The 24,431-nt window shown below is 41.7% G+C and overlaps 1 protein-coding gene across 2 annotated transcripts in view; it reads right to left on the reverse strand.

Annotated features, from left to right (window-relative positions):
* The window catches only part of LOC148013351 (haloacid dehalogenase (HAD) superfamily protein), an 87,959-nt gene that overhangs the window by 40,385 nt on the left and 23,143 nt on the right, over positions 1-24,431 (reverse strand). For both annotated transcript variants that reach the window (XM_087668004.1, XM_087668005.1), the window contains exon 3: positions 4,520-4,593. In XM_087668004.1, the coding sequence (XP_087524130.1) occupies positions 4,520-4,593 (74 nt within the window). The remainder of the gene's footprint in view (positions 1-4,519; positions 4,594-24,431) is intronic.

Here is a 24,431-nt window from a genome sequence, read left to right on the forward strand (position 1 = left end):
ATGGAAAAGATTTCCATCCTTGGCAAGTCCTGGTAAAATATAAAATGATGGAACGAGGCTACCGGCCCTTCATAAAAGGGACTAAAGTAATTAGCCCATCCAATAACCTTGATGTGGAAGATGATGAACAGGCTCAGGCCATCATCATGCTTCATTTAGATGAATCTTTGATTCATCATATTGACCAACTCTCCACTGGTAAGGAAAAGTGAGATGAGCTTGAAAGGCTCTATGAGGCTACAGGAAAGAACTCCAAGATCTTTCTAAAGATTGAGTTTTTTAGCTTGGAGTACAAACAGGGAGAAGATCTAAGCAAGTTTATTTCACATATGAAGGGACTCATGGCACAGCTGGCCTCCGTTCAAGCACCAATTCATGATGAAGATGCCATTGCTATTCTTCTAAAGTCTGTGAAGAAGGTCTTTCCGACTCTTGTGACTACCCTAACTAATATCCCAAACCCAACCTTCGCAAGTACCATCCAGTCTTGCCTAGATGAAGAAAAGAGAAATCATACTGAAGGAACTTCCGCATTTACTTCCTGTGAGCAAGTGTTAGTCCGTACAGCTTCTACTAAGTGCTCCTTTTGTCACAAAAAAGGACATATTGTAAGCAATTGCTGGAAGAAATATCCTGACAAAATGAAGTGCAATAAATGCAAAAAGACCGAGCATATCACCAGTAAGTGTCCCAATGTTTCAGAAGTACCTAAGGAATTGAAGGCCAACTTTGCCTCCCAATCCACAGATGACAGACTCTTTTGAGTCTTGTAACACTCTCTACCTATAACATTCTTTTGTAGCTTGATTTATAAAGGCATCTCATTGTGGATTAAGGGGGGGCATCCTATCATGCTTGATCCAATGCCACCTGGCATTGAGGGGGGGTGTTGAGAAGTAAGCATGGAAACTCTCCTTATACTAGAGAGGATAAGGGTAGCTAGGTGTAAATGGACTGGAGGACAGGGAAAACCCTAGCCCTAACTCCTCCAAAGGCTATATAAACAGCCCAAAGTACACACTCACAGTAGAGGAGAGTGTACATTGTACTAGTTGTACCTTGAACAACTGACTAAGTAAGATCTTATTCTTGTACTTTAGCTCTCTCTCTCCCTCTTGTGTACACTCTCTCATACTTCTAACTCTGATTTACAGCATACTTAACTAAGCAATAGGCTACATTAGATTATCAAAAGTCACATACCAAAGTCAAAGCCCCACCCTCTTGTGTACTTGTCCAAAAGCAAAGTACCTATGGATGCATCTTCAACCATAATAGCATCCTATATGAAAACCACATGGATCACTAGTGTGGGGGTGTGTGGGGACAAAGATAGAGTGGTACTAGAGTATTTATTAACTATGGGTTTAGTATATTGATTATGGCACAAATCCTAAAAGCAAATAAATAACAATAACATACACAAGCTTAATCCAAAGTCAATTATTATTGAAACTAGTCTTCCTTCTCCGAAAGGGTGGTAATGACAAGATTAAGCATTGATTACAACAAGCATGAAATTCACATAAACTGAAAATACAAATATTACCAAATAATCTTAGACAATAGACTCCCGGGTGCCCCTAAACTAGTATCTCTTGCGATATTTCTTTAGCTTCTATTTAAATTGGATGAAGCGCATTGAGATTTGGCACCAATCTCCTTCACTATCCAATGTCTCTTACTGCCAAAAATAACCAAGCCTTCAATCTGATTTGCCCCTTGATCTAATAGGGGATTGGCCTCCGATTGACCTTTGGCTAGGTAAAATGAACCCCAAATTCAATTGGAATAGGCTGGCCTCTTGAAATCTCTGAAAATCCTCAAATTCCAACTCCTGGTTTCAAGTGTAGGCCTTCAATTTCCTCACATAAGACCCAAAGTGGCTGCTTAACCCTAATTTCTACTGTAAGTTAAGGTTTACAGCAGTAAATGCTCCTACTTCCACTATTAAAGGATGAATTCTGATAAAAAACAGCTGAGATCTTACCAGAGATTGTTAGAGAAAGCTGAGGAGAGAGAAATTTCACAATTAACTTGCAAGTGCCTAAATTGTCAGTCAACTGCCTTCTTACCAGCAAACATGCACTTGTTTACAGCCTAGAGGCTCCAAAATGTTGCCTGCTATTTTTGGCCTCTACAAGCTGGCGGCTGCTGGTCAAGGCCTCCTAGATGCTCTCACCTAGCTGTGATCAGTGACCTACTGGCTGGAATGGCTGCCAATCAAATGGCACCTGCTGGAACAACCTCCTCTCCTTCTCTCTACCTCCAAACTACTCGAATGAACCTTCAACAACATTCCCTTAACTTGCATTGAAAAGTTTTGCCAAGTGGCAGCTTTCATATTTCCTAATGGATTTTCAGCCAGTTAATTAATTTTCAGAATTAATATTTCTGAGAATTAATCTCAGCTCTTGTCCCTGCCCAAAAAATTAAATGTGCCCATCCACAATTGAATTGGCTAAGCCATTTTGACTCCCCTCAACTGACATTTATTACTTAACTCACGCAAAGTTCCTAAAGTCTGTATTGATATTTAATGGCTAATTCAATACTGTAGGCCCAAACTGTCACCATGCACCACCTAGTACACCTCACCAATATAGCTTATTACAACTTTTGCTTTTAATACGCACTAACATCTCGGGGTCCTAGGCTCATCATTATGACTTGATTGACTTACACTTCACATGCGCACAATTTACTGTCTAAGTCAAATGCTAAGCAAAGAATCAAAAATTCATGTTCCCACGACAATTATCATTGCCATGTTACATCCCATATAGCAATGTGTCTATAATTACATGGAAAACGGTGTAGGTGGGTCTATTAAGTCTCCCTAACACAAGCATTTATTATGTCTTTAGAGGAAAGGGCCCCTAGTCCAAGTAGGTCTCTCTTACATGACAAATTTTTTGCCTTTACAACTCCAAAAGAAAAGACCAAGGCACCTTTGTCCAAGTAATCAACCATTTTAATAATGTGTCAAATTCCTCCATAAACATTCAATTAAACTTTCCCTTACTTTGAAACCCGTTCATAGATGTCATGAAGAATAGGTTACAATATTCAATGGTGTAGTTTGTAAACTAGCAAATAGGCTACTAATTGAGTAGTTGTTACTACAATGTCATCCTTCCCCGTGATAAATAACTTTCTAAAAATCATTTTTAAGGTCTTTAATAGGCCCATTTTATAGTCACCACTGGAAACATTTCGTCTTGTTTCATGTTTCGAGGTTTCATTTCACGTTTTGTTTCGTTAGCTACCTTAAGGTTTCAATGTTTCGAAATATATTATTTATAATAATCAAAATTACTATATATTAGTAATATTAGGAAAAGAAAAATAGATCCATATATAGTATTATTAGAAAGAAACAAGATCCATAAAATAAAAATATTCATTCCACCTAGATCCTAGAGTCAAGAGTCACAAGCCTAAAACCAAAACATCCATTTCACGTACTAATTTAGAAATTAGCATTCATGACTCACAAATCAAAATACATAGGCTACAGCATACATATAATACATAATGTAAAGTGAAAGTAGGAAATAATGTTTATGATTGAAACCCTCATGGAAACACATTTTTGTCAGAAGAAGTGGACTTGCTATGGACATATGCAAATGAGTAACTAACGTGAGTCACCAGTTGTATGGGCACTAGCACTTGCTCCTTCACTCCTTCAATACCTACTATGGACATATGCAGATGAGCAACTAACAAAGGCAAACGGAGCCTGAATATATAGGCATAAAATAATGCAAAAAATGTATCAGGCCAGTCGGCTGAATAAAATAATAATAATCGGGTCGGCTAGCATTAAATTACCAAACCCTCATAAATGAGGCACTAGAAAAATACCTAAAATACTCAGTTTCACCCAACCCACTGGAACATTCAGAGACTCACACATGGACTGACATTTCTGCTAACAATTTTCACTAGAGATGAAGGGCCAAGGTAGAGGGGAAAGTGAAGGAGTGTATGGACGAGGTGGAGGACGAAGAGGAGGAAGACATGAGGTGGAGATGGAGGAGCACAAGGTGTAGTAGGAAGAGAGAGGAGGAGGAGGAGGAGATGCACGAGGAGGAGGTGATGGTGTGTGCAAGGAGAACATAGAAAACATGTGGGTTGTAAGAGAAAAATAGCCTGAATATTTTTAATGAAAGGAACTCTTTAAAAAACTTCTTCATTTCACGACCATATTTTGTAAAACAAAACAAAGTAGCAAGAGATGGAGGAAGTGATTGGGCACACAAGGAGGGTGGAAAAAATGTGAATTGTAAAAGAAAAACCATCCACATGTTCTTTTCAATAAAAGAAAACCTTTCTAGACAATTTTCGTTTCACGAAATGAAATAAAACATTTCGCATGTTTCGAGGTTTTGAATTTTGCCTAGACAAAATGCATTTTTTGGTTGCTATTCTTTTCATTTATGACATTTTTACATTGTTCTTCCTCCATCCCTCTACCCTCTCTCTATGTAGATCAAAGTAAGAAAAACCTGACCATTACTAGAAAGGATGACTCGCATTCAAAATACTTCTCCAAATCTTCAGCAGATCCACCCGGCTTCTTTGACCCTATGATAAAAAATTGTGTAACATTTCAACTTAAAACGACAAGAAAATCTTAATTATTGATTTGTAAACAGAACTGTCGTTGTAAGTGACATATCAATCCCAAAATCTCTAAGAAACAAGGCACAAACAAATCAGCATTGAGGTCAGGAACACCTGAAGACTCTCAAGAATTAAGGCAAAACATTACACGAGGGGTAATCCAGGAAAATGTTTCCCAATGTAGATCAATAAAAGAAGAGTGCTCCCTTAGCTCATCTCAGCCCTATTTTGGTACCAAAATATAGCAACTAATTAATGAGTCAAAACTCTCAGATCAGTCATTGAGCTGCAGACCTTGGATGTTGACATTGCAAATGTAATATCTTTTACACAATTGTTTGAGTAACAATCAAACTATTGATAACCTGCCTAATCAGCTGCATTGCATACAAAGTGCTCCATAGCTGATCCCTTTTGCTCATAAGCCTGTAAATTCACATCATTTTTCAAGACAACTAATTGTTGTTGCAACTTTTCACTTTCTTCTACCAATCTAGCCATTCTTTGGTCAGTAGTTTCTGATATATCATCATTCCTTGGAGACATACTAGAGTCCATGGAAATTCAACAAGTCAACACATCAGCAAAAGAATTGAGACCATTATCACAAGACAAAGCATATTAAATGCTGATTTCAAGGCTTTGTTACAGCAAGTGTGCATCAATAACTTCCACCAAATCCATGAGCGCAATTAAAAATGAATAAAAATAGAGATAAAGTGACCTACAATGTCTGCACCAACACCAAACTAGTTCCAACTGACATATGTACCACTCATTTGTGAGTTTCATTAACAAAAGCAAGATCACAAGAACAAACAAGCTCCCAAAAACAGTGTGACTTCTCAGTTCTTAATAAGCAGCCATTGTTAATGACAATTAAGTTATGAAACCAAGGGCAATAATGGCACAATGAAGTGCCTATAGACTGTAGACAGCTGAGACATACAAGAAAAGTGAAAAGTGCGCAAAAAGGATTACCGAAGGGAAGAGGAAAATAGCAAGCCGACTTAGATAAACAATAATGACCTTCTTCTTTGGACCCTCCTCCAATCACATCAGCGATTTCTCCATGTCCATGGGTTTTCTTACTTGTTTATTCAACCCTTCATTTTGTTTTTTACAAGTTTCATAATGTGACTTGATTTAAGATTAGACTCTATGCATTTAATCTGCAGATGAAAGTTGATTAAAAACCAAGTCGTACTTTCAAGGACCTAGACACTTGATCACACAATTGGGTCGTCCCACACATGTACACTGCACCTATGCACAAAAGCATCATCCCACACACATACGTGGCTCATGCACATACGTTGGAACCTCTGCAACTCTCTTCTATTTGCCATCCCAAACATGCACTGGTTTTACCAAAATGGTTCTGAGGTAACTCACTCTTTACAACCCTCAAGCCATTGTCAAGTAAATGTTGGAGTTACTTCTTGAATTTCACCCACTATTATCTTTCCCCTAACACCTAATCATTGGAGTCATCTTATCGACAGCTTTGGAGATAGAACCCATCAATCTTGATCATGAGTTGCAGGAATTCTCCTTTAAGCAAGGGGACGGTTTATGCAACAAGTCATCTCTTCACCCCAATTGCCGACCTTTTACGAGTTCAAATGTCAGCTCTTGCATTATGCCCAACTATATGACCACGTCCACAAAAAGACCTCCAGGCTCCCCCCCATTGTCTACTTCAGATGGGGCTCTAGTATCCGCTTCTTCAAAGGATAAATCTAGAGGTGGCAAGAACTCTCAAGAAGGTAAAACAAGTTCTAAAAAGGATGATACACCTTTAGACGAAACCAATGATACAAAACCAATTTGACAACACTTGCCTAAAAGAATAGACACTGCACTCATTGCCATCACCTAGGTCATGTAGACGAGGAGTGGCATCTCAGGACCTAGGATCTTCCACCTAGATCATCTCCTCAGCAGACTATGGCTGCACCCATAGGTGATACCCCCCACGCAGCTGAGAGGGTGGCCAACAACTCCTAATACCCATCCACTATAGTAGCAAACCACTCAACATGTCGCATATGGACAACCCCTCAATCGATACATTTCAAGATAGTTCAAGGTATGGCTCATTGGTCTTGCGCACTAGAAACATTGGACTTCGCCCCATAGGCTCGTCTAGCCACTCTAACAAGGGCTCCTAATGTGGCAACAATCCACTCAATTCCTCCACCTCAATACAATGGCCTTTGGCAAAGACCTACCAAAGGATGCACACAATAGTGGCCACACCCTTAGGGTAGCACCTTCTAGGATACCCTCAACTAGAACATCCTCAAGCAGGTCTAGCATTTACACTTCTTAGACTATCAAGTCAAGTCCATAGGCTATGTTGCCCTTTAAGCAACTTATCTTTAGAATTTTCCTCTATCTTCTACTGCACACATTCATTTACTTGTTCATTCATTTTACTATTTACTTCAGCTTTGTCTCTTTTCTCAGCTTAGTACCAAAGTATTTCAATATGAAGCACTACTATGCAGGTTGCCTCTTCTATTACTTACACGCTGGATTTTGTATTCAATTAAGGACTAACATTGCAAGTTCACCCTATCTTAATTGGGCTAGAGACGTAGTTAGTCGGCCATTACATGGTGGCTCCATGATCTTGTCCAAATGCAATGAAAACAGAAAGAAAGAAAGAAAGAAAGAGAGAGAAAGAGAAAGAGAGAAAGAACTCAGAAATTAAGCATGCTGAAGACTGAAATTTTGGCAGAGCATGTACAAGGGCCAGCACCTCTCTCTCACTGACAGACAAAAAGTACAAGACCACACAAGCTGGTAACTCCCTAAAAATAGGCTGCTGGGACACATAAAAGAAGAGCAGATTGGCCAGCATAAACTGAACAATTGCAGCCTGCCACGTGGCAGACTGGCCAACTGTTTGCCACTGTCCGAGTCCTACCCGCTGCCTGGCCGCCTGTCGTGCAACCTGACTGCACATCCACTGCCTTTCTACACTTGGCAACTGCCCACACATGCCCACTTCCCCAAATGCAGTCAGCCCGCGGCCTGATCCAGGAGGTGTAGCCTTTAGCACCCCCTCCAAGATCGTGGATGCAGCATAAGCTCAAGGATCTTGAATGCTGATGTGAAGCAGCTTTAGGAAGAATTTTGGTGAAGAGATCCACTAGTTGTGGCTATGCTGTCCAATATCTTCTCCCAACTGTATCATATTGCATGTCAATGTACTTCGTTTATGCATGAAACACTGAGCTCCATACAATGGATATGCAACTCTAGTGGTCGCATAGTATAGAAGTGGCATGGCTCTACAGACAGCCAAGCTCTCCTAACAACCTCCAAAGCAACACGAACTCACATGAGGTAGTCAATGCTGCTCAATATTCTTCCTCTGTGGAATATAGGGCCACCATCAATTGCTTCTTGCTACTCCAAGAGGTAGCACATGTACCACATAAGAAGCAATTACCAATAGTCAATCACCGATGATCAACATCTCCAACCTGATTGGAGTCTATCCATCCATGCAACACCAAGGTGGTATCTCCAAACCCCATTGGATAGAAAATCCCACAATCAAGTGTGCTCATGAGGAATCCCAAAGTCCTCATAGCAGCCTACCAATGAGTTTTATTGGGCTTACTTATAAACCCTATAAGCAAACATACTGAAAGGCAAAGAACGAGACAAGTGTTAAGCAACCAAATCAATGATCCAACTAGCCACTAGTAGTTCGAAGCATTAGCAGCTGGAGAATCTCTATGCTGAAATCTTCCAATTCGGATGTAAAGATGGCATGACGGATTGCCATCTCAAAGGTGACCAAGAGCTCCTAAGATAGAAAGAAACTAGTCTTCCATTTTACAGAAGGGTGGTGGAACCCTAAAATGCATTTGTTTACAACAATTTACAGCAAGCAATAAATCATAAAGTAAATTATAAATTGAAAACTTAACATTTTATCACATTGGGCTAAACTTCCCCAAGAGGATTGAGATACACCAACACTTGATTGGCCCCAAAACATTGGCACTTCTTGCTATATTTCTTTTTATATAAATTGCAAAGCACTTGTTCTACAACTAAGCATAAGTTGAGCCAATTCTCCTACAACATTTGAAATAATAAGTTGTCCTCTATAACCAGCAACCACCAAGTTTAATTTGCTCCTTAATCTAATGAACAATTATGCTAGGTCAAGAACACTTGCATGCAAGTCCTAAATAACCAATTGCATCAAGCCCCAAATTACCTCTTTTGTTGTTGCATGCAAATCAGCCCACCTGTAGATCCAATTTCTCACATATTATATTCTCCAATAGCTAAGTTTACATATGCAATCTTCACGAATCATTAAGGCATGCATGCATACACGTCGACTACCCAATGACCTACGCAAACTACCAAGAGGTGATGGTTATCTTACCAAGTGAGCCCAAGTGATCATCCCAAAGAGGCAAGGGTATCGAACCAAGGGTGCTTGTCGACTGCCTAGAGGCCTACCAAGTCTTACAAAGGCACATGGAATCAATAATGGACCTTTTTATTTTGTTGTTTTAAAATTTTTTATTATGACTTTGGTATAGTTTGTCACAAGATTTAGCATTAACTAAAAGTTTCAAATAATTGTTTGTCCCATTGAGTCACTGTGCTCCGAAGGACGGAAAATAAAAATGGACAGCTCCACTACCTTCATAAAACATACAAAACAATCTCACACTACTAGGATAAATACCTAGGGATGACCTAATGTGTCTGCTAATCATATGGAGAATATGTGAAGAGACGTAATACGAGAGATGAGCAAGCGAAACAAATAGAGCCAACATGCAAGCATACAAAAAATTGCCTTTGGAGATTGCCTTGTGCAATACCACAAGTATGATGGATCCGGAGTCCATCACTCCAAGGGCAACCAAAAAGAAATGAATCTGCACAGATGCATGTTTACATGAACAAAATGCCAATGCATTAGAGTAATGCAAAGGAAGATGCAAATTCTTATGCTCATGCAGAATGCGATGCAATGGCAACAATTGGACAGTGCCCTCGCAAAGAAATTATTTACTTACCTAAGCACCCTTTTACAATCATGTCATCTTCGCAATGCGGATAAAGTTAAAAACATCCAAAATATTTAATGAATGTCTTAGAATGAAAAACTATAAGCATTATCACTGTCACTATCAAGAGAAGAAAACCACTAGAAAGGTGTATCCAAGCCGTTCCGAGGTAGAAGATACTATAGAACCGGCATATTGACTATCTTCATTAAAATATCTATAAAATTATCATTGAACGGTACAAAGTCTAAGCGAATAGTACCTAGCTCAAACTGCTCTTTAGTAAAGTGGAAGTGAACCGCCACATCCTGTGTTTGAGGTGTGATGATTGGATTGCCCGCAAGGACAATGGCACTCTAGTTGTCATAGTAGACAACTATAGGTGTCTCACAAGGAAACTGAAGTCCAACCAACAAGTTCCTCAGATGGATGACCTCAGTGGTACCATCGAAGAGAGCCCAATACTCTACCTTGATTATGGAAGCCACCACCATCTCTTACTTATAGCTTGCCTAAGAGATGGGAGGCGTATCCAAGGTGTAGAGGTAGCCGCCATGGAAACGACGGGTATCAAGATCTTCTACCCAATCAAAATAAATGTATCCCTGCAAGCATAAACCATGATTTTAAGTTAGTACATAATTATAGATACACCTTAAATATCTTCACACATGAAGACAAGCAGTCCAATGAGACATTCTAGGTGCATGAAAATACTAAGTAAACTAACCGAGTATACAAAATTTAGCCTAGTATGAAGCAACCAAAGTCGTTTTCCTGAAACAGAGCAATAGGTATGAGCATCAAAAGGCTAACCAAAGATATCTTTATACAAATGGACAGTGGGATCAAGAGGTGTGGCCACTAGCCATATCTGATCAATGCAATATTATTCCACTAGCTGTAGGACGTACTTCCGCTGTGACAAAAAGATAATTCCCTCAGACCAAACAATCTTCATCCTCAAGAAATAAGACAACAGTTGAAATGGGATGGGCGTGATACCCAAGCTCATGCTTTGATTGCACTTTTGTGTCAGAGATAGGTAAGCTCATGAGGCTCATGTAGCCTATTTATATAAGCAACTTGAGATGAAGCACATGACAAAGGTGATTCTGTGGATGCATACATTATCCATGTCAAGGACATTACAGAGCAGCTTACTAATATCGATGAGAGAATTCATGATGTCTCTCTTGTATCTACAGTCTTCACTAGTCTATTTGATACTTTAATGAGTTTTGTCACTACACTTCGTCAACTTGTAAAAGGAGATGCTAATGCAAATACATTAACTACGTTGGTATCACTATTGCTACAAGACGAGCAATCGAGGCTAAATCGCTCTAATATAAGTATGGATAATCAAGCATTTATAGCTAGCCATTGAAACAAAGGAATGTCATGGCAACCCTCAAACTCAAAGGAAAAAGACAAAGTAGCTTCTTCTATGGACTTCTCAAGCACCAAGGATGATGGTGCTTAGAAAAAGAGATGCAATTATTGCAAAAAAAATGGGCATGTTATTAAAGAATACAAAAAAGGGATGGCAAGTGAAAAGAAGAAACAATTGGGCATGTGTTGCTGAAAATTCAGCAAGTGCGAAGGATACAACTACACATTTGGTAAGCTTGGACATTGGTCCGTCTTATACCTTTATTTTTCTTTGTCTGTCTGATCCTTCTTCACATGAGCATGGTCTTTCAGTTGCTGAAAATTGCAGCACACGGTATTTTGGCAGTGGAGCTTCTAAGCACATAGCATCCTTTGTTTATATCGTTTTGTGTTATCTGGATGATCCTTCTTCACATGAGCATGGTCTTTCAATTGCTGAAAATTGCAGCACATGGTATTTTGGCGGTGGAGCTTCTAAGCACATAACATCCTTTCATGACTTGTTTATATCATATGCAAATGTACAAAAGGGGGGATCCATTGTATGTGCAAATAATACTTCATATGCAATTCAAGGTATTGGTTAGATTCCCATCATTGCAATGGATGGGAAAACTATCATGCTTCAAAAGGTCTTGTATGTGTCAGGCATAGAGAAAATTTTGCTTTCAATTTCAACCATTACATGTGCTAGTTTTGTAGTTAAATTCCACATGGATCGATGCAATGTCTATGACTCTAGTGATAGGGATGCCCGCATTGTTACTAGTACTTTGTACAATGGACTCTATCAGCTTGATTTGTATGGGAGAAGAGCGTCAAAGGATATGTTAAATATTGATGCCACCATTGTGGAAGACATTGAGTTATGGCATGCTCACTTTGGCCATCTTAATTATAGTAGCTTACTTCGCCTAAAAACCAAAAATATGGTGCTCAATCTCCCTCTGTTGAAAGCAGCTAATCACAATGTATGTGAAAGTTGTATACTTGGCAAAGTGCATCATGTTTTGTTTTCCAGAAGTGGAGCTATGCATGCTCACCAAAAATTACAGCTTGTGCATAGTAATGTCTGTGGGCCCATGCGTGTCAAATCCATCAAAGGATACTTGTACTTTATTATCTTCATTGAATTCTTGGCCTTGGCTGAAAATCGCAATGGATACAAGTTGATTACACTACACATCGATCGAGTGGAGGAATATATATCACGAGAGTTCAACTTCTCCTTGGCTGAAAGGAGCATTATCCATCAGTGTACTACACCTTACACACCTCAACAAAATGTTGTGGCTGAAAGAAAAAATCGCACTTTGATGAAAATGGCATGTAGTATGTTGTCACACAATAAGCTGGCCCTAAAGTTTTGCCTTGATGCTATCATGTGTGCAACATATGTGCTAAATCACAGCCCAACTAAAGCATTGGCTGAATGCCCACCTTATGAAGCTTGGAATAGCTAGAAACCAGTGGTGTCACATATTTGTGTCTTTGGCTGTTTGGCATATGCTTTGATACCACAGCCACAAAAACATAAACTAAAAGACAAGGTTGTCAAATGCATTTTTATTGGTTATAGTGCAAAAAGTAAAGGGTACTTCTTGTACCAACCCTCCATCAACAAGATTTTTGTTAGTAGAGATGTGGTATTCGCTAAACATGCTGGTCAACCCTTCATGGACTACAAAAATCAGCCCAATGTGAGACCTATGGACATGTTTGATAGTTTGTTGCCTTTATTTCAATAAAGTGAACCTAATGGATTCTGGTCAATTTCAGCAACCTATTAAGGGTTTATAGCAGCAAACACATGTTGAACAGCAACCGCATTTCCAGCCCATTGGTCAAAGCCTTGTTGATTATGAAGTGGCTGATAAAAGGACTGCTATTCGGAAAGCTAAAACAGTCCCTAGATGGCTATTAGGTACATACAGCAAATAGCCCGTTCCTCTTCCGAGTAAACTAGAGCAATCACTTGCCATGCGCGAGGTAACTTGGTTGTGTAGGCACTTGTAGCTACTGCATGCAATGAAAAACCTATTTCTCTACATGATGCTTTACAATCAGAGTAAAACTCTATTGTTAAAATGACACATGGGAGTTATGTGACTTGCCTCTTGGCAAGTGTGCTATAGCACTGAGTGGGTTTACAAATTAAAACGCAAATCTGATAGTAGCATTGATCGTTACAAGACACCTCTTGTTACCAAAGGATATGCCCAACAGCACGGGATTGATTATGATGAGATGTTTGCACCTACTTTTCACATATGACTACCATTCGCAGTGTCATTGCTTTGGCTACTCATTATGATTGGCATGTGCATTGGTTGTGAAGACTACTTTTCTCAATGGTGATATTCATGAGGAGATTTATATCACTCAACCCCTTGGCTTTCTTCAGAAAGGGTCAAAAAGTAAAGTGTCATTTGCATAAGACTCTCTATGGTTAAAAGCAAGCACATAAGACATAGTATGAGAAGATACATGCACACCTGATTGCTCTTGCCTTTAGTAATGCACACACTAAAAGCACACTTTATATCGCAAAGACGGGGATAGCCTCTTGATTCCCATTCTTTAAGTGGATGACGTGTTGTTAATTGAACCTCATGAGACACATATTTCAGCCTCAAAAGCTAAATTACGGCATGCTTTTGATGTGACAGATCTTGGCCACTTGCACTACTATCTTGGCATACAATTTACTTCAATTGAGGGGGGCATTATTTTGTAAAAGTCTAAGTATGTTGGGCAGATTCTTGAGCCTTTTCAGATGCGACTACAAGCCTATCCCTACTCCCGTTGAGACAGGCCAAAAGTTTACTCTTGGGGATGTAGGAGAACCTTTGATGATGCTTTTTATCAGCAAGCTATTGGCTGTTTAATGTATTTGTGTAATGTGTAATACATTGTTGGATATTCAATTTGGGGTCTCTTAGTTGGCACACTTTATGCACAACCTTGGTACTACACATTCGCCAGGAGTTAAATGTGTCTTTCGTTATTTCAAAGGCACTCAAACACTGGGCCTTTTTTATCCTAAAGGCACTACTCTTTGCTTACATGCATTTACATACAATGATTAGGCTGGTTGTTTTGGCACAAGGATGTTTACTAGTGGCAATCGTTTTATGCTTAGTGATTCATGCATTTCTTGACTGAGCAAGAAGCAATCTACAATGGCCACAGCTAGCTGTGAAACTAAATATAGGGCAACATTTATAGCTACATTAAAATGTGTATGGCTCAGACGCCTTTCGGTCAATCTTAGCATGGGACAACAGTCACCCACTCCTATCTACACTGACAATTAGAGTGCCATGGCAATTGCAAGGAATCCTGTTTTTCATGCTCACGCTAAGCATTTCATAAGGCTATTGGCTTGATACCATTTGAGGATTGATCTACCTATTCTTTGTATACGTTCACATCATTCAATTGAGGGAGATTTGTTACACTTATCATGTTCCTCCTAAGTTTTGGTGTGAATGTTCCCTTATCCCAAGAACACTCTTTATCTTCTAGCTAGAGAAGGGTTTTTTCACCATGTGAACACCCGTCGAGCACTCTCTTCCCTCATTGTTTTTACTTGTTCACTATGAGTGTGTGCATGTTATTGAATCCTAACCTAACATTTTCTACATACCAATCAGCCTCAAAGATCTTGTCCTTTGTGTGCAAAATAGAGGGAACTTTCTTGCCACCTTCCACAATCTCAAAGGGAGCTTTGCCTGTGAAACTATATACAGTACTATTATATACAAACTCTACCAAAAGAAAATACTATTCCTTGTTGTTTTGACCTCTTTTCAGCCTGATTTTCAAATCTAACCCTTTTCTCAGCCCTTGAAAACTTCCCATTCAACTTCTCACTACTATCCTGAAAGCCTGATCTTTTCCACACAGCAATACATCAACTATATATAATCCTAGATTTTATGAGCTGAAACATGCTAGACATAGTGGATTTAATGCAAAAATCCCTAATTACTTTAGCCAACCCACATACATACCTAGATGAAAGACATGAGGGGTAAGCTTGCCTCTCTTGGTCAAATAATATCTTCTGAAGATATGGCTATGATCCTTTTGACTCAACTGCCATCTCCTCAGTTTGATGTCTTCAACACAAGCCTTTTGACATGAAGGACGCGTGAGAACCTTCTATGGGAGGAGTTATCACCACTTGTTCTGGAGCACGACGAGCAACTCTTAGATGTCAATGCTAGTGGATCCAACTCCACTAAAGCTTTTGTTGCAGGTTCAAGAGGAGGATAGAAGAAGAAGAAGAAGTCAAAGGCAAAGAAGCAAGCAAGTTCTTAGGGCTCTAACTTAGATTCAAAGAAGCCAAAGTGCCCACATTGAGGGAAGGAGACGCATTCCAAGAAGAAATGTTGGAAGAAGTACCCTCACCTTGGTCCAAGAGTGAAGGATGGATCTCCATCGAAGCCTTCCACTACCTCTAGCCCCGCTATTACACACTAGTCCATGGTGGACAGTGGTGCTTCGAGTCATATCAAAGGATTCAGTCACTGTTGATGACATATTATCAATGGTCTTGGCACATTGTCTTTGTTTATAGACCGACCATCGAACTTCCTTTCTCAGGCCCTCCATGTTCTGAGAGCTTGGGCCTTCCTCTATTTTTGTTTCTGGCATTACGAGACTTGACACATGTGTGATCTTCACCAAGCATGTTGTGATTAAGGTTTCTTCTACATGAGCTATCTTATCGATATGTTCGCAGGAGAGAGGGCTTTACTAGCTCCATTCCCCTTCTCTTATGTGGGGTCCTCTGAGGCAGTTGTCTCTTGCTACACCCGTTCTTGCTTCTGCACCATCTGTTCCACGGGTTCCTTCCCATCCTCCACCCTCTCCTCCAGTGGTTCCCTCATAACCCCCATCCCTTTCAGAGGGAGACAATATTGGTGATGCACCTATGGATTGTTCCCTGGACCCTAGTGCTTTTAGAGGGGGATTTCTAGGATCATGAGGAGCTTCTACAGTAGTAGTCTACATCGACAAACTTCATTGATATCAGTTTTCTTCGCGCCACGCAAGGATTTGTTTCTTCTTTGGCCTTCAGCCCCATCTAGGATTTGAGAGGAGGTGTTAGCTGACATGTTTGTCATGCCTTGTCATCTCCTACCTGTGAGCCTCAGTCTAAGTTAAACGAGGACATTAGGAGCTCTGGCATGTCTGTCATGTGTTTTGATGGAGGAGACATCTCACTTTAGAATGATCATCTAAGTGCATTTCTATGCATTTTTTTCAGTTGTCGACATCTTGTATGCATTTCTAGGTCAGTTTCTACATTTCCCAGTCTGTCTCCACTTGTTGGGCATTGTCTTTGCCAACAGTTAAGATTTTTTGGTGGCCATCTGATTTTTTTAATGGCATTTATTGTGCCATGACCAACATTAAATGCTAGTCAGCCAATTTTTTGGTACCTACAAGGTGCAATCAGCTAGATTTGGGGATGCTTGGCTATATATAGCATGCCTCTCCCGTACTTTGCATTCATTCTCTCCAGTCTTTTATCCTCCTTGGCAACTGCACACTCCCACACTCTTGTCTCCTCCGTGCTTGGTACTCCTATCATCATTAGTCGGATCTGTTGTCCTCACTAACGATGTGGACTATGTGCAAAGACTAATCAATCTCTTGCTTTCGCCCTTGTATCAACATTCTTTCTTGTTAAGTGCAAATTTCATTCTTTTTTTCTTGCAATCTCTCTCTGTTTCTTTGTCTTTGTGTTTCTGTTCCTTTTCGTTGTGCACTCTCACAAATTGTGACCCTCTTTCATAGAGGCAAAGTTCATACTTTGGATATAAAGTTGAAATGAGAATCTATCCCTCTTGTATCTACTTCTGCTAAATCCAAAGTAATGAAAAATCATATTTCCGCTTACTTGGTTTTCACTAAGGATAAGAGTGATGATGAAAATGTTGGTAATGTGACTTGTTTGGATAAAGATCACATATCATTTTTGCAAATGTATGCTCATTTCTTTTCTCTATCACTTCCAAGATACTTGCCACCTAAAGGCCTGAGGATCATGGCATAAATTTAATCCCTAGTAATAGCCCTCCTAATAAGCTGCCTTATAGAGTCAAGTACAACCCACCAAGAGGAGATAATAAATCAGGTTGGTGAGCTATTACAAAAAGGGCTGATTCAATCTAGTTCATCCCCATTTTGTTCTCCAATGCGTCTAGTGCAGAAGAACGATAGGTCATGGTGCATGTGCATTAACTATCATTCTTTGAACATAACCACCATAAAGAACAAATTTTCGATCCCTAGGATCAATGATATCTTGGATGGATTGCAAGGGATAGCCATTTTCAGCCACATAGATTTGAAAAGTGGTTACCATCAAATTCAGACTAGGCTTGAGGATGTATCCAAGACAGCATTCCGAGCATCTTTTGGTTTTCATGAGTTTCTTGTCATGCCATATGGGCTTACAAATGCTCCTACCACATTCAATAGAATGATAGATTGCATCTTTCAATAGCATAGGAAATTTGTGGGCAATTTCTTTGATGACACAATTGTCTTTTCGAAGAATGAGGCCAAGCATCGCCAGCATTTGAGAATAGTATTCAATGAGATGTGCAAGTATCAATTGTTGATTAATGACAAGAAAAGTGAATTCTTTTTGCACAAGATTCAATTTTTGGGCTATATTGCATTGGTTGATGGCATTCGTATGGATCCTGCTAAGGTAGAGACAATTCATTCATGACCACATCTTCAGAATGTTCATGAGACCCACAATTTCAAGGATCTTTGTTCGCACTACAGGAAGTATGTATGAAACTTTGCTGAAATTGCTTCTCAATTGCATACTTTGCGAAGAAGAATGTGCCATTCAAATGGAGAACAGTGGAAATTTCAGCATTTAACGACTTACAGGATGAAATGACTTCGAATCCTATGCTTGTATTGCTTGATCTCACGAAGTCATTTGTTGTGCAATGTGATGCATGTGGGAACAGCATTGGGGTTGTTTTAATGCAAGATGGCTGTGTAATTGCTTATAAGAGTCCTATTCTCCATGGTGCAAAGAAAAATTTGCAAGTCTATGAGAAAGAGCTCTTTACTGTAATTCATGCACTTTTTACATGGAAACACTATCTTTTAGGGCCTAATTTCACGGTGCAAACAAACCATCAATGAAACTAGCCTTCCTTCTCGATAGGGTGGTAAAACTTGATCAAGCACTTAATTATAGCAATTATAATTGAGCATAAACTGAAATGCACACATTATCTTAACAATCTTGGACAATAGACACACTATTGGCCCCAAAATTGGCGTCTCTTTCAATATTTCTTTAACTTCAATTGCAAATGGATCAAATACAAAAGCCGAGATTCTCTGATCTCCTTGGCTAATCCAAAAGCGCCTTGTTGTACAAACAATCAGCAAGCAATTTTTTTACCCATGACTTGAACAAATGGAACCACCAACTAGCCAAATGCTATCCCAATTCACAATAGATGGCTTGGCATCTGAAATCCCTATCAATACAACAAATTGTAGGTACTGATTTAAGTGTACGATGCATTATCTTGATGGCACAGATCCCAAGGTGGCTGCTAAACCTTAATATCTACAAAAATTTAGGATTTACAACAAAAATCCTCTTACTATCCACCAAATTTGGTAGAGATTTGATAAGAATGGCTGAAAATGCTGAGATCTTTTGAGAATTGACTGGAGAAGATGAGAGAAAGCCAAGATGAGAGAGAAATCTGATTTTCTTTGCAAGAAAACCCTAAAATCTACCTACTACCTTCTCCAATCTGCACTTGGTGTGGCCACCTATGCCATGCACCTTCAAAATGCTATCACCTAATCAGCAATGCTGTTCCCAACCCTTGGAAGGTGTCTCCTTGCTGTCCCCTCCCTGCTAAGACCCCCAAATGGTTATCATTTTCAGCAAATTGTCGTTCTCTAATTAGAAAATGAACTAGTAACTCTCTCTCTCTCTCTCTCTCTCTCTCTCTCTCTCTCTCTCTCTCTTTTTCGTAAAAGGTAATTGTATTAATTACGGAAAAAAGGTACAAGATTACATGATTACATGAGTACAAGAGACACGAGGGCTCTAGGCCAACGTGTGGGAAATCCCCGTACTAATGCACTAAAAAGGTTACACCAATCATGGCAAGGACCCAGAGGCAATTGCCATATGCCAGGAATGCAAATCCTCCCGAGGGAGCAAGTCGGAGTGCCTGATGAGATCTAGCTCCCAATGCAAGAGCCCTTTAAGCCTTGCAATATGTCTCGGTACATTAGAGGCCGAATCAAAGAGAAAAGCATTGTGCGTGGTCCAAATGTGCCAGCATCCCCAATATCTAAAAAAGTGAAATAAGATCTTCATATGTAACTGTGGCGGTGTGGGATACTTTGGGCGCACAAAAACCCAATCGAAAGGAGTTAGTGAGGACCCCACCACTGCGCGCCAGATTTGCGACAAGAGTGACCAGATATTCTTGGCGAGCGGGCAAGAAAGAAAACGATGTCGGGCCGATTCCGCCATAGTGGTACAGAAGAAACAATTGCCATTCAAGATTCGACGCTTGGAAAGGGCCGAGGCAAGAGGAAGACCACCAATCATTACCCGCCAAAGAAAGACCTTGCATTTGAAAGGTGCCTTATTCCGCCAGCCCTCCATCAGCGTTGCCTGCCACCATGACAGCGATTTCCGCAGTCCCCAAACAGTATTAGCTTTCACACCCAGCCATTGGTGATCTTGAATGAGAAGATGATACACCTGATTAGTAGAGGCCTTTTCCAGACTCAACCGGCCTGCAAGGTCCCAGTCCTGCCAAGGGCGATCCACAGCCAGGGCAGGAAAGGGTTGCCTACCCTGAAGCTCCGACGAAAGCTTCCCCCATAAATCACGGTATCCGCGCGGGATCCTGAAAAGTCTCCTAGCAGTCCGAAACGATGCGAGGACATTGCGAGTGGCAAGGGTAGCATCCACAATCGAAGTCACACCCAAACGGGCCATGCGGTTAAATCTTGGTCTGAGCTGATGTTTATCTTCCCATGAAAGTAATCTGGATACTGCCAACAATTCCAGCTGAAAGGAGTTAGTCTGCAAGCGGTCCCCTACTAGATGCCAACGGGCCTTTTGGAGCACTACTTTCCAAGAGCCGACCAAGTGCAGTAACAAAGAGGAAGAGGGACTGGAAAATCGAGAGTCAGCATTAAGGACATGCCACCAGGAGGCCCAAAGCCGTGTGTTACCATGGCGGAGCCCGCTGTCCTCAAGAAAATAACGGGCTATGATGGTCCACGGGTGATGATCCACACACATGGCACGAAAAAGAGACCAACGAAGAGCCAGCATATGAGTTTCTGCATCCAAAATAGCTCCACCACCCATGCGCTTAGGGGTACATGCATGTGACCATGAAATCCAGGAAATGCCTGCCTGCAGTGAATCCTTCTTCCATAGCATGAAACGAATGGGATGAGTGAGAGCCTTCAAAGTAGTAGGCGTCCATGGCAGTAATGGCAGGAAATACGTTAGTATTGGTAGCATAATTGTCTGAGCCACTTTGAGCCGGACATGGAATGGCCAGGCTTGCGACTTCCAATACATAAACTTCGCTGCCAGTTTTTGTGAAATCCACTCCAGCAGGTCCTTTGGCCGTACATCCACCCCCAATGGGTATCCAAGATGCCTGACAATGGAGCCACGGGAAACCACCTGGCCCTGCCAGCCTAATGAGTGTAAATCAGGCTCCGTGCAACTGAGAATGGCTGACTTAAAGGCATTGATGCGAAGACCAGAGGCCTGACCAAAGAGCGTCCAAACATCTAATGCCTTTCGAATGTTGTCCCTGTCCGCCTGCAAAATCATAAAGGTGTCATCAGCCAAAGATTGGCTAATGAAGTGCTGCCCCAAAGGAAGAGACAACCCTGCCAGCTGAGCAGAAGCCGCCATGGAGGATAACATTGAAAGGACCGGGTGAGTCGCCAGGGCAAAGAAGAGAGGACTCAAAGGGCAACCCTGTCTGACCGAGCGTGCAAGGACAAATGGCTCTGTAACCCCACCATTGAGCATAACTCTTGAAGAAGCCGCAGCACTAATGGTGTAGATCAATCGGGACATCCGGATACCAAAGCCCATAGCAGACATGAGATCTGCAATGAAAGACCAGTCCACACAGTCAAACGCCTTTTCCAGGTCCAATTGAATCAATACCACTTCCTGACTGGAGTGCCGCGCATAGTCAATAGCCATTTGCACATTTAAGATATTATGCAGAATGTTGCGGCCCTTAATGAAACCATATTGGAGAGGATGCACAATAGCTGGAAGGTGCTTGTGAAGCCGATTTGCCAGCACTTTGGAGAAGATTTTATACATCGAGCCCATCAAAGAAATTGGTCTCCAGTGTTGCAGCTTTGACGGCGAAGGGACCTTTGGAATCAGTTTGATAAGGCCTTCTTTCCATGAGGAAGGCATGACCCCTGTTTCCCAAACCTGCTGAAACATGACCACCAATGGCTTCACCAACTGCGTGGCCGAGTTCTCAAAAAATTCATTAGTGAGACCATCCCAACCAGGACTTTTATCCTTAGGCAGGTGCAACAAAACATCCATAACCTCCTCCTCGCAAATATCCGCCTCCAAAGTGGCTTGCATATCAAATGGAACCTGCTGGCGGACCAGATGATAGAAGACCGAGCGGGCATGCGTAACCTGGCTAGAAGGCGAGGGAGAAGAACCAAGAAGATCCATAAAATAATTTCTGCACATATTGATAATGGTCTGCGGATCAGTGACCATGCGACCTTCCGAATCCTGGAGTCGAGTCATATTTTCGCGAGCCGGAGAAACATGCAAGGCGCGAAAGAACTTATGAGACTGGCAGGCACTATCTTGCAATGTGTCAGTCAAGTTATGCAGCTTGGCCTGCTGATAAGATTTCAACTGAAACACTTGAATAAGATGGGCCAAACGCCTCTCCAGTGACAGCAGAAAATCATCATCTGGGGAGTCCAGGAGCAAGGAACGGACCAAAGCCAATAAGTCCTCTGCTGCATGTCGACGTCGGCGACAAAGAGAGGCATGATGAATCCCATACTGCCGAGCAACCCGCTGCACATTAGAGAGCAGCCGTGCAAATGAAGCCAAGCCCTCAGAGACGAAGTCCAATAAGAACCTCTCAATCAATTGCTGCATATAGCCCTGAAAAATTGGATGCTTCAAATAAGAGGAGTTGAAACGTAAAGGGAGCCTATCCAGCAACTGCATAAAAGGTGCAATAGATTGTGCCTGCATCTCAAGCTGGAGGGGGAAATGGTCCGACAACGCATATTGCTGCAAGACCTTCATTTCCAGCATCTCGGGAAGAAAATCATCCCCCTGCATGATATACATTCTGTCCAACCGCGACCAAGTAGTTGCATATTGTGCGGAATGAAAAGTAAACCCTGAAAAAGAAGGGTGAAGCCACGACCAAAGATCTTGCTTAAGTACGTGCAAAGCAAAGGAATTCCACACCCGGCTTTCCGGCGTATCCATTACCGAATGCCCTGAAGTGGACTGAGAAGAGTCAACACACGTATTGAAATCTCCCATCAAAAACCCCCTTCGGCCAAGTGACATGGAGCCCTGCAAAGTCGACCAAAGATCCCATCAAGATGCGGGATCATTCGGAGCATAGAGGCCCAGCAACCATAAAATCTCTCCTTCAAATAAGACTTTGATTACCAGAAAGTGGCCCTGCACATCTTTTTTAACAAGAACAGGCTGGTATTTCTCATGGACAATCATCAGCACGCCCGAATAGTGCGTAGCATGTGTCCCTGCATAAAACAGACGGAATCCATGACAATCCACAACTTTTCCTGCTTCACCGTGACTTTTGTGCTCAACTGCACACAATACATCCCACTGGTTCGCATGCAAGACAGTCCACATGGTATGTTGCTTATGGCGAGAGCAAATGCCTCGCACATTCCACGTGGCTATCTTCATATATCTTCAAAAAAGGAAGTCAGGAACGAGGCGCCTGTTGCCTCGATTTCACCTTTTCCGCGAGAGCATCCAGGACACCCTCATCCAGAAAATCAGCCAATACTGCAAACGAATTCGGGCGACCTACTTTAGAGGTAGAAGGAAAATCCAATGCCTTTGGAGTGGGGCGGGGATAACGCCAATCCCAGGGTGTAATCACATTACCTTTTGCATCAAACGCCAGCTTAGCAGGTGGGCCCTTGGGGCCGTCTGTATAGACTTTCCTTGAAGACTGATTACGGGGGGCAGACGGGGCCATAGTACGCGCAGCTTGCTGTGAAGTGACCATTTCTTTCCTGCGCGTATACGTGCGCACGGAATCCTGGGAAGCAATAGGCCCAGGATCCGCCAGGCCTGTGTCCAACTTTTTACCTTTTTTTTGACGTGCCTCAATCCAATCAGTGCTAGGGAAATCCAAACCCCGGACCTGTTGTTTGCCTTTATCCATGACATTAGGTGGCTGAAGGGCCTCCTGTGTCGGGGCATCAAGCACCATGTCATCCTTGGGCAGCACAACCTGCGCATCCTCAGAAGACGGTTGCCGTTCCGGGCATTCGGCCATAAAATGCCCTAATTTACCACATGAAAAGCAGTGTCCGGCAAAGTTGCCCCATTTCAAGCGAAAATGCAAAGGATGCATGCCAGAACAATTGAGGCGAAGCCACGCAGGCCTTTTCCTGGCCGTGTCCCATAACATGCATAAACGGTTTCGGTTCATAGCCCTGAGGCTTGGGGGAACCAGCACTGTTCCCACAACCGCCATCGCATCCTTCAACAATGGCCAATAGACCGCCGGACAATTTTCCACTTCCACCCACACCGGGCATTCTCGTTGAAGCAGACGCTGGAAGTCGGCCATAGGGCGCCATGGTACAACATGGACCAATCGGCGATCAAAGAATAGTGGCAACTTGGACAGGAGCTCAGCTCGATGCGTTTCCGATTTCAACAGCACCTCATAAAAGCCGCGAGGTCCAAGGAAGATCTCCTCAACACACTCCCCTTGCAATAAATGGTGCATCCACTGGCGAATATGTGAAAGCACTGGGATCCTGCCAGTGAAGAAAAGTATAACTGCACGGTCATAAAACACCGAGAAGGACCGCAAGACTGATTTCGGGTCCACCGTGGCTTCCAGCACATCATCCGTTCCCGCATCAGAAAAAGTTTCATTATTATGCTGGACATAATCGCCAAGCAGAGTATTGGCAAAGTCCAGCAAATGCTCCCAGTCAATTTCCTGCGAATCCACAGGTTCAGAGGCAACCTGGGCATAGGAACGTTCCTGAGGACCC

The sequence above is a fragment of the Lygodium microphyllum genome, chromosome 26, assembly GCF_053477565.2.
Source record: "Lygodium microphyllum isolate KBCC chromosome 26, Lygodium_microphyllum_v1.1.10, whole genome shotgun sequence".
Lineage (NCBI taxonomy): Eukaryota > Viridiplantae > Streptophyta > Polypodiopsida > Schizaeales > Lygodiaceae > Lygodium > Lygodium microphyllum.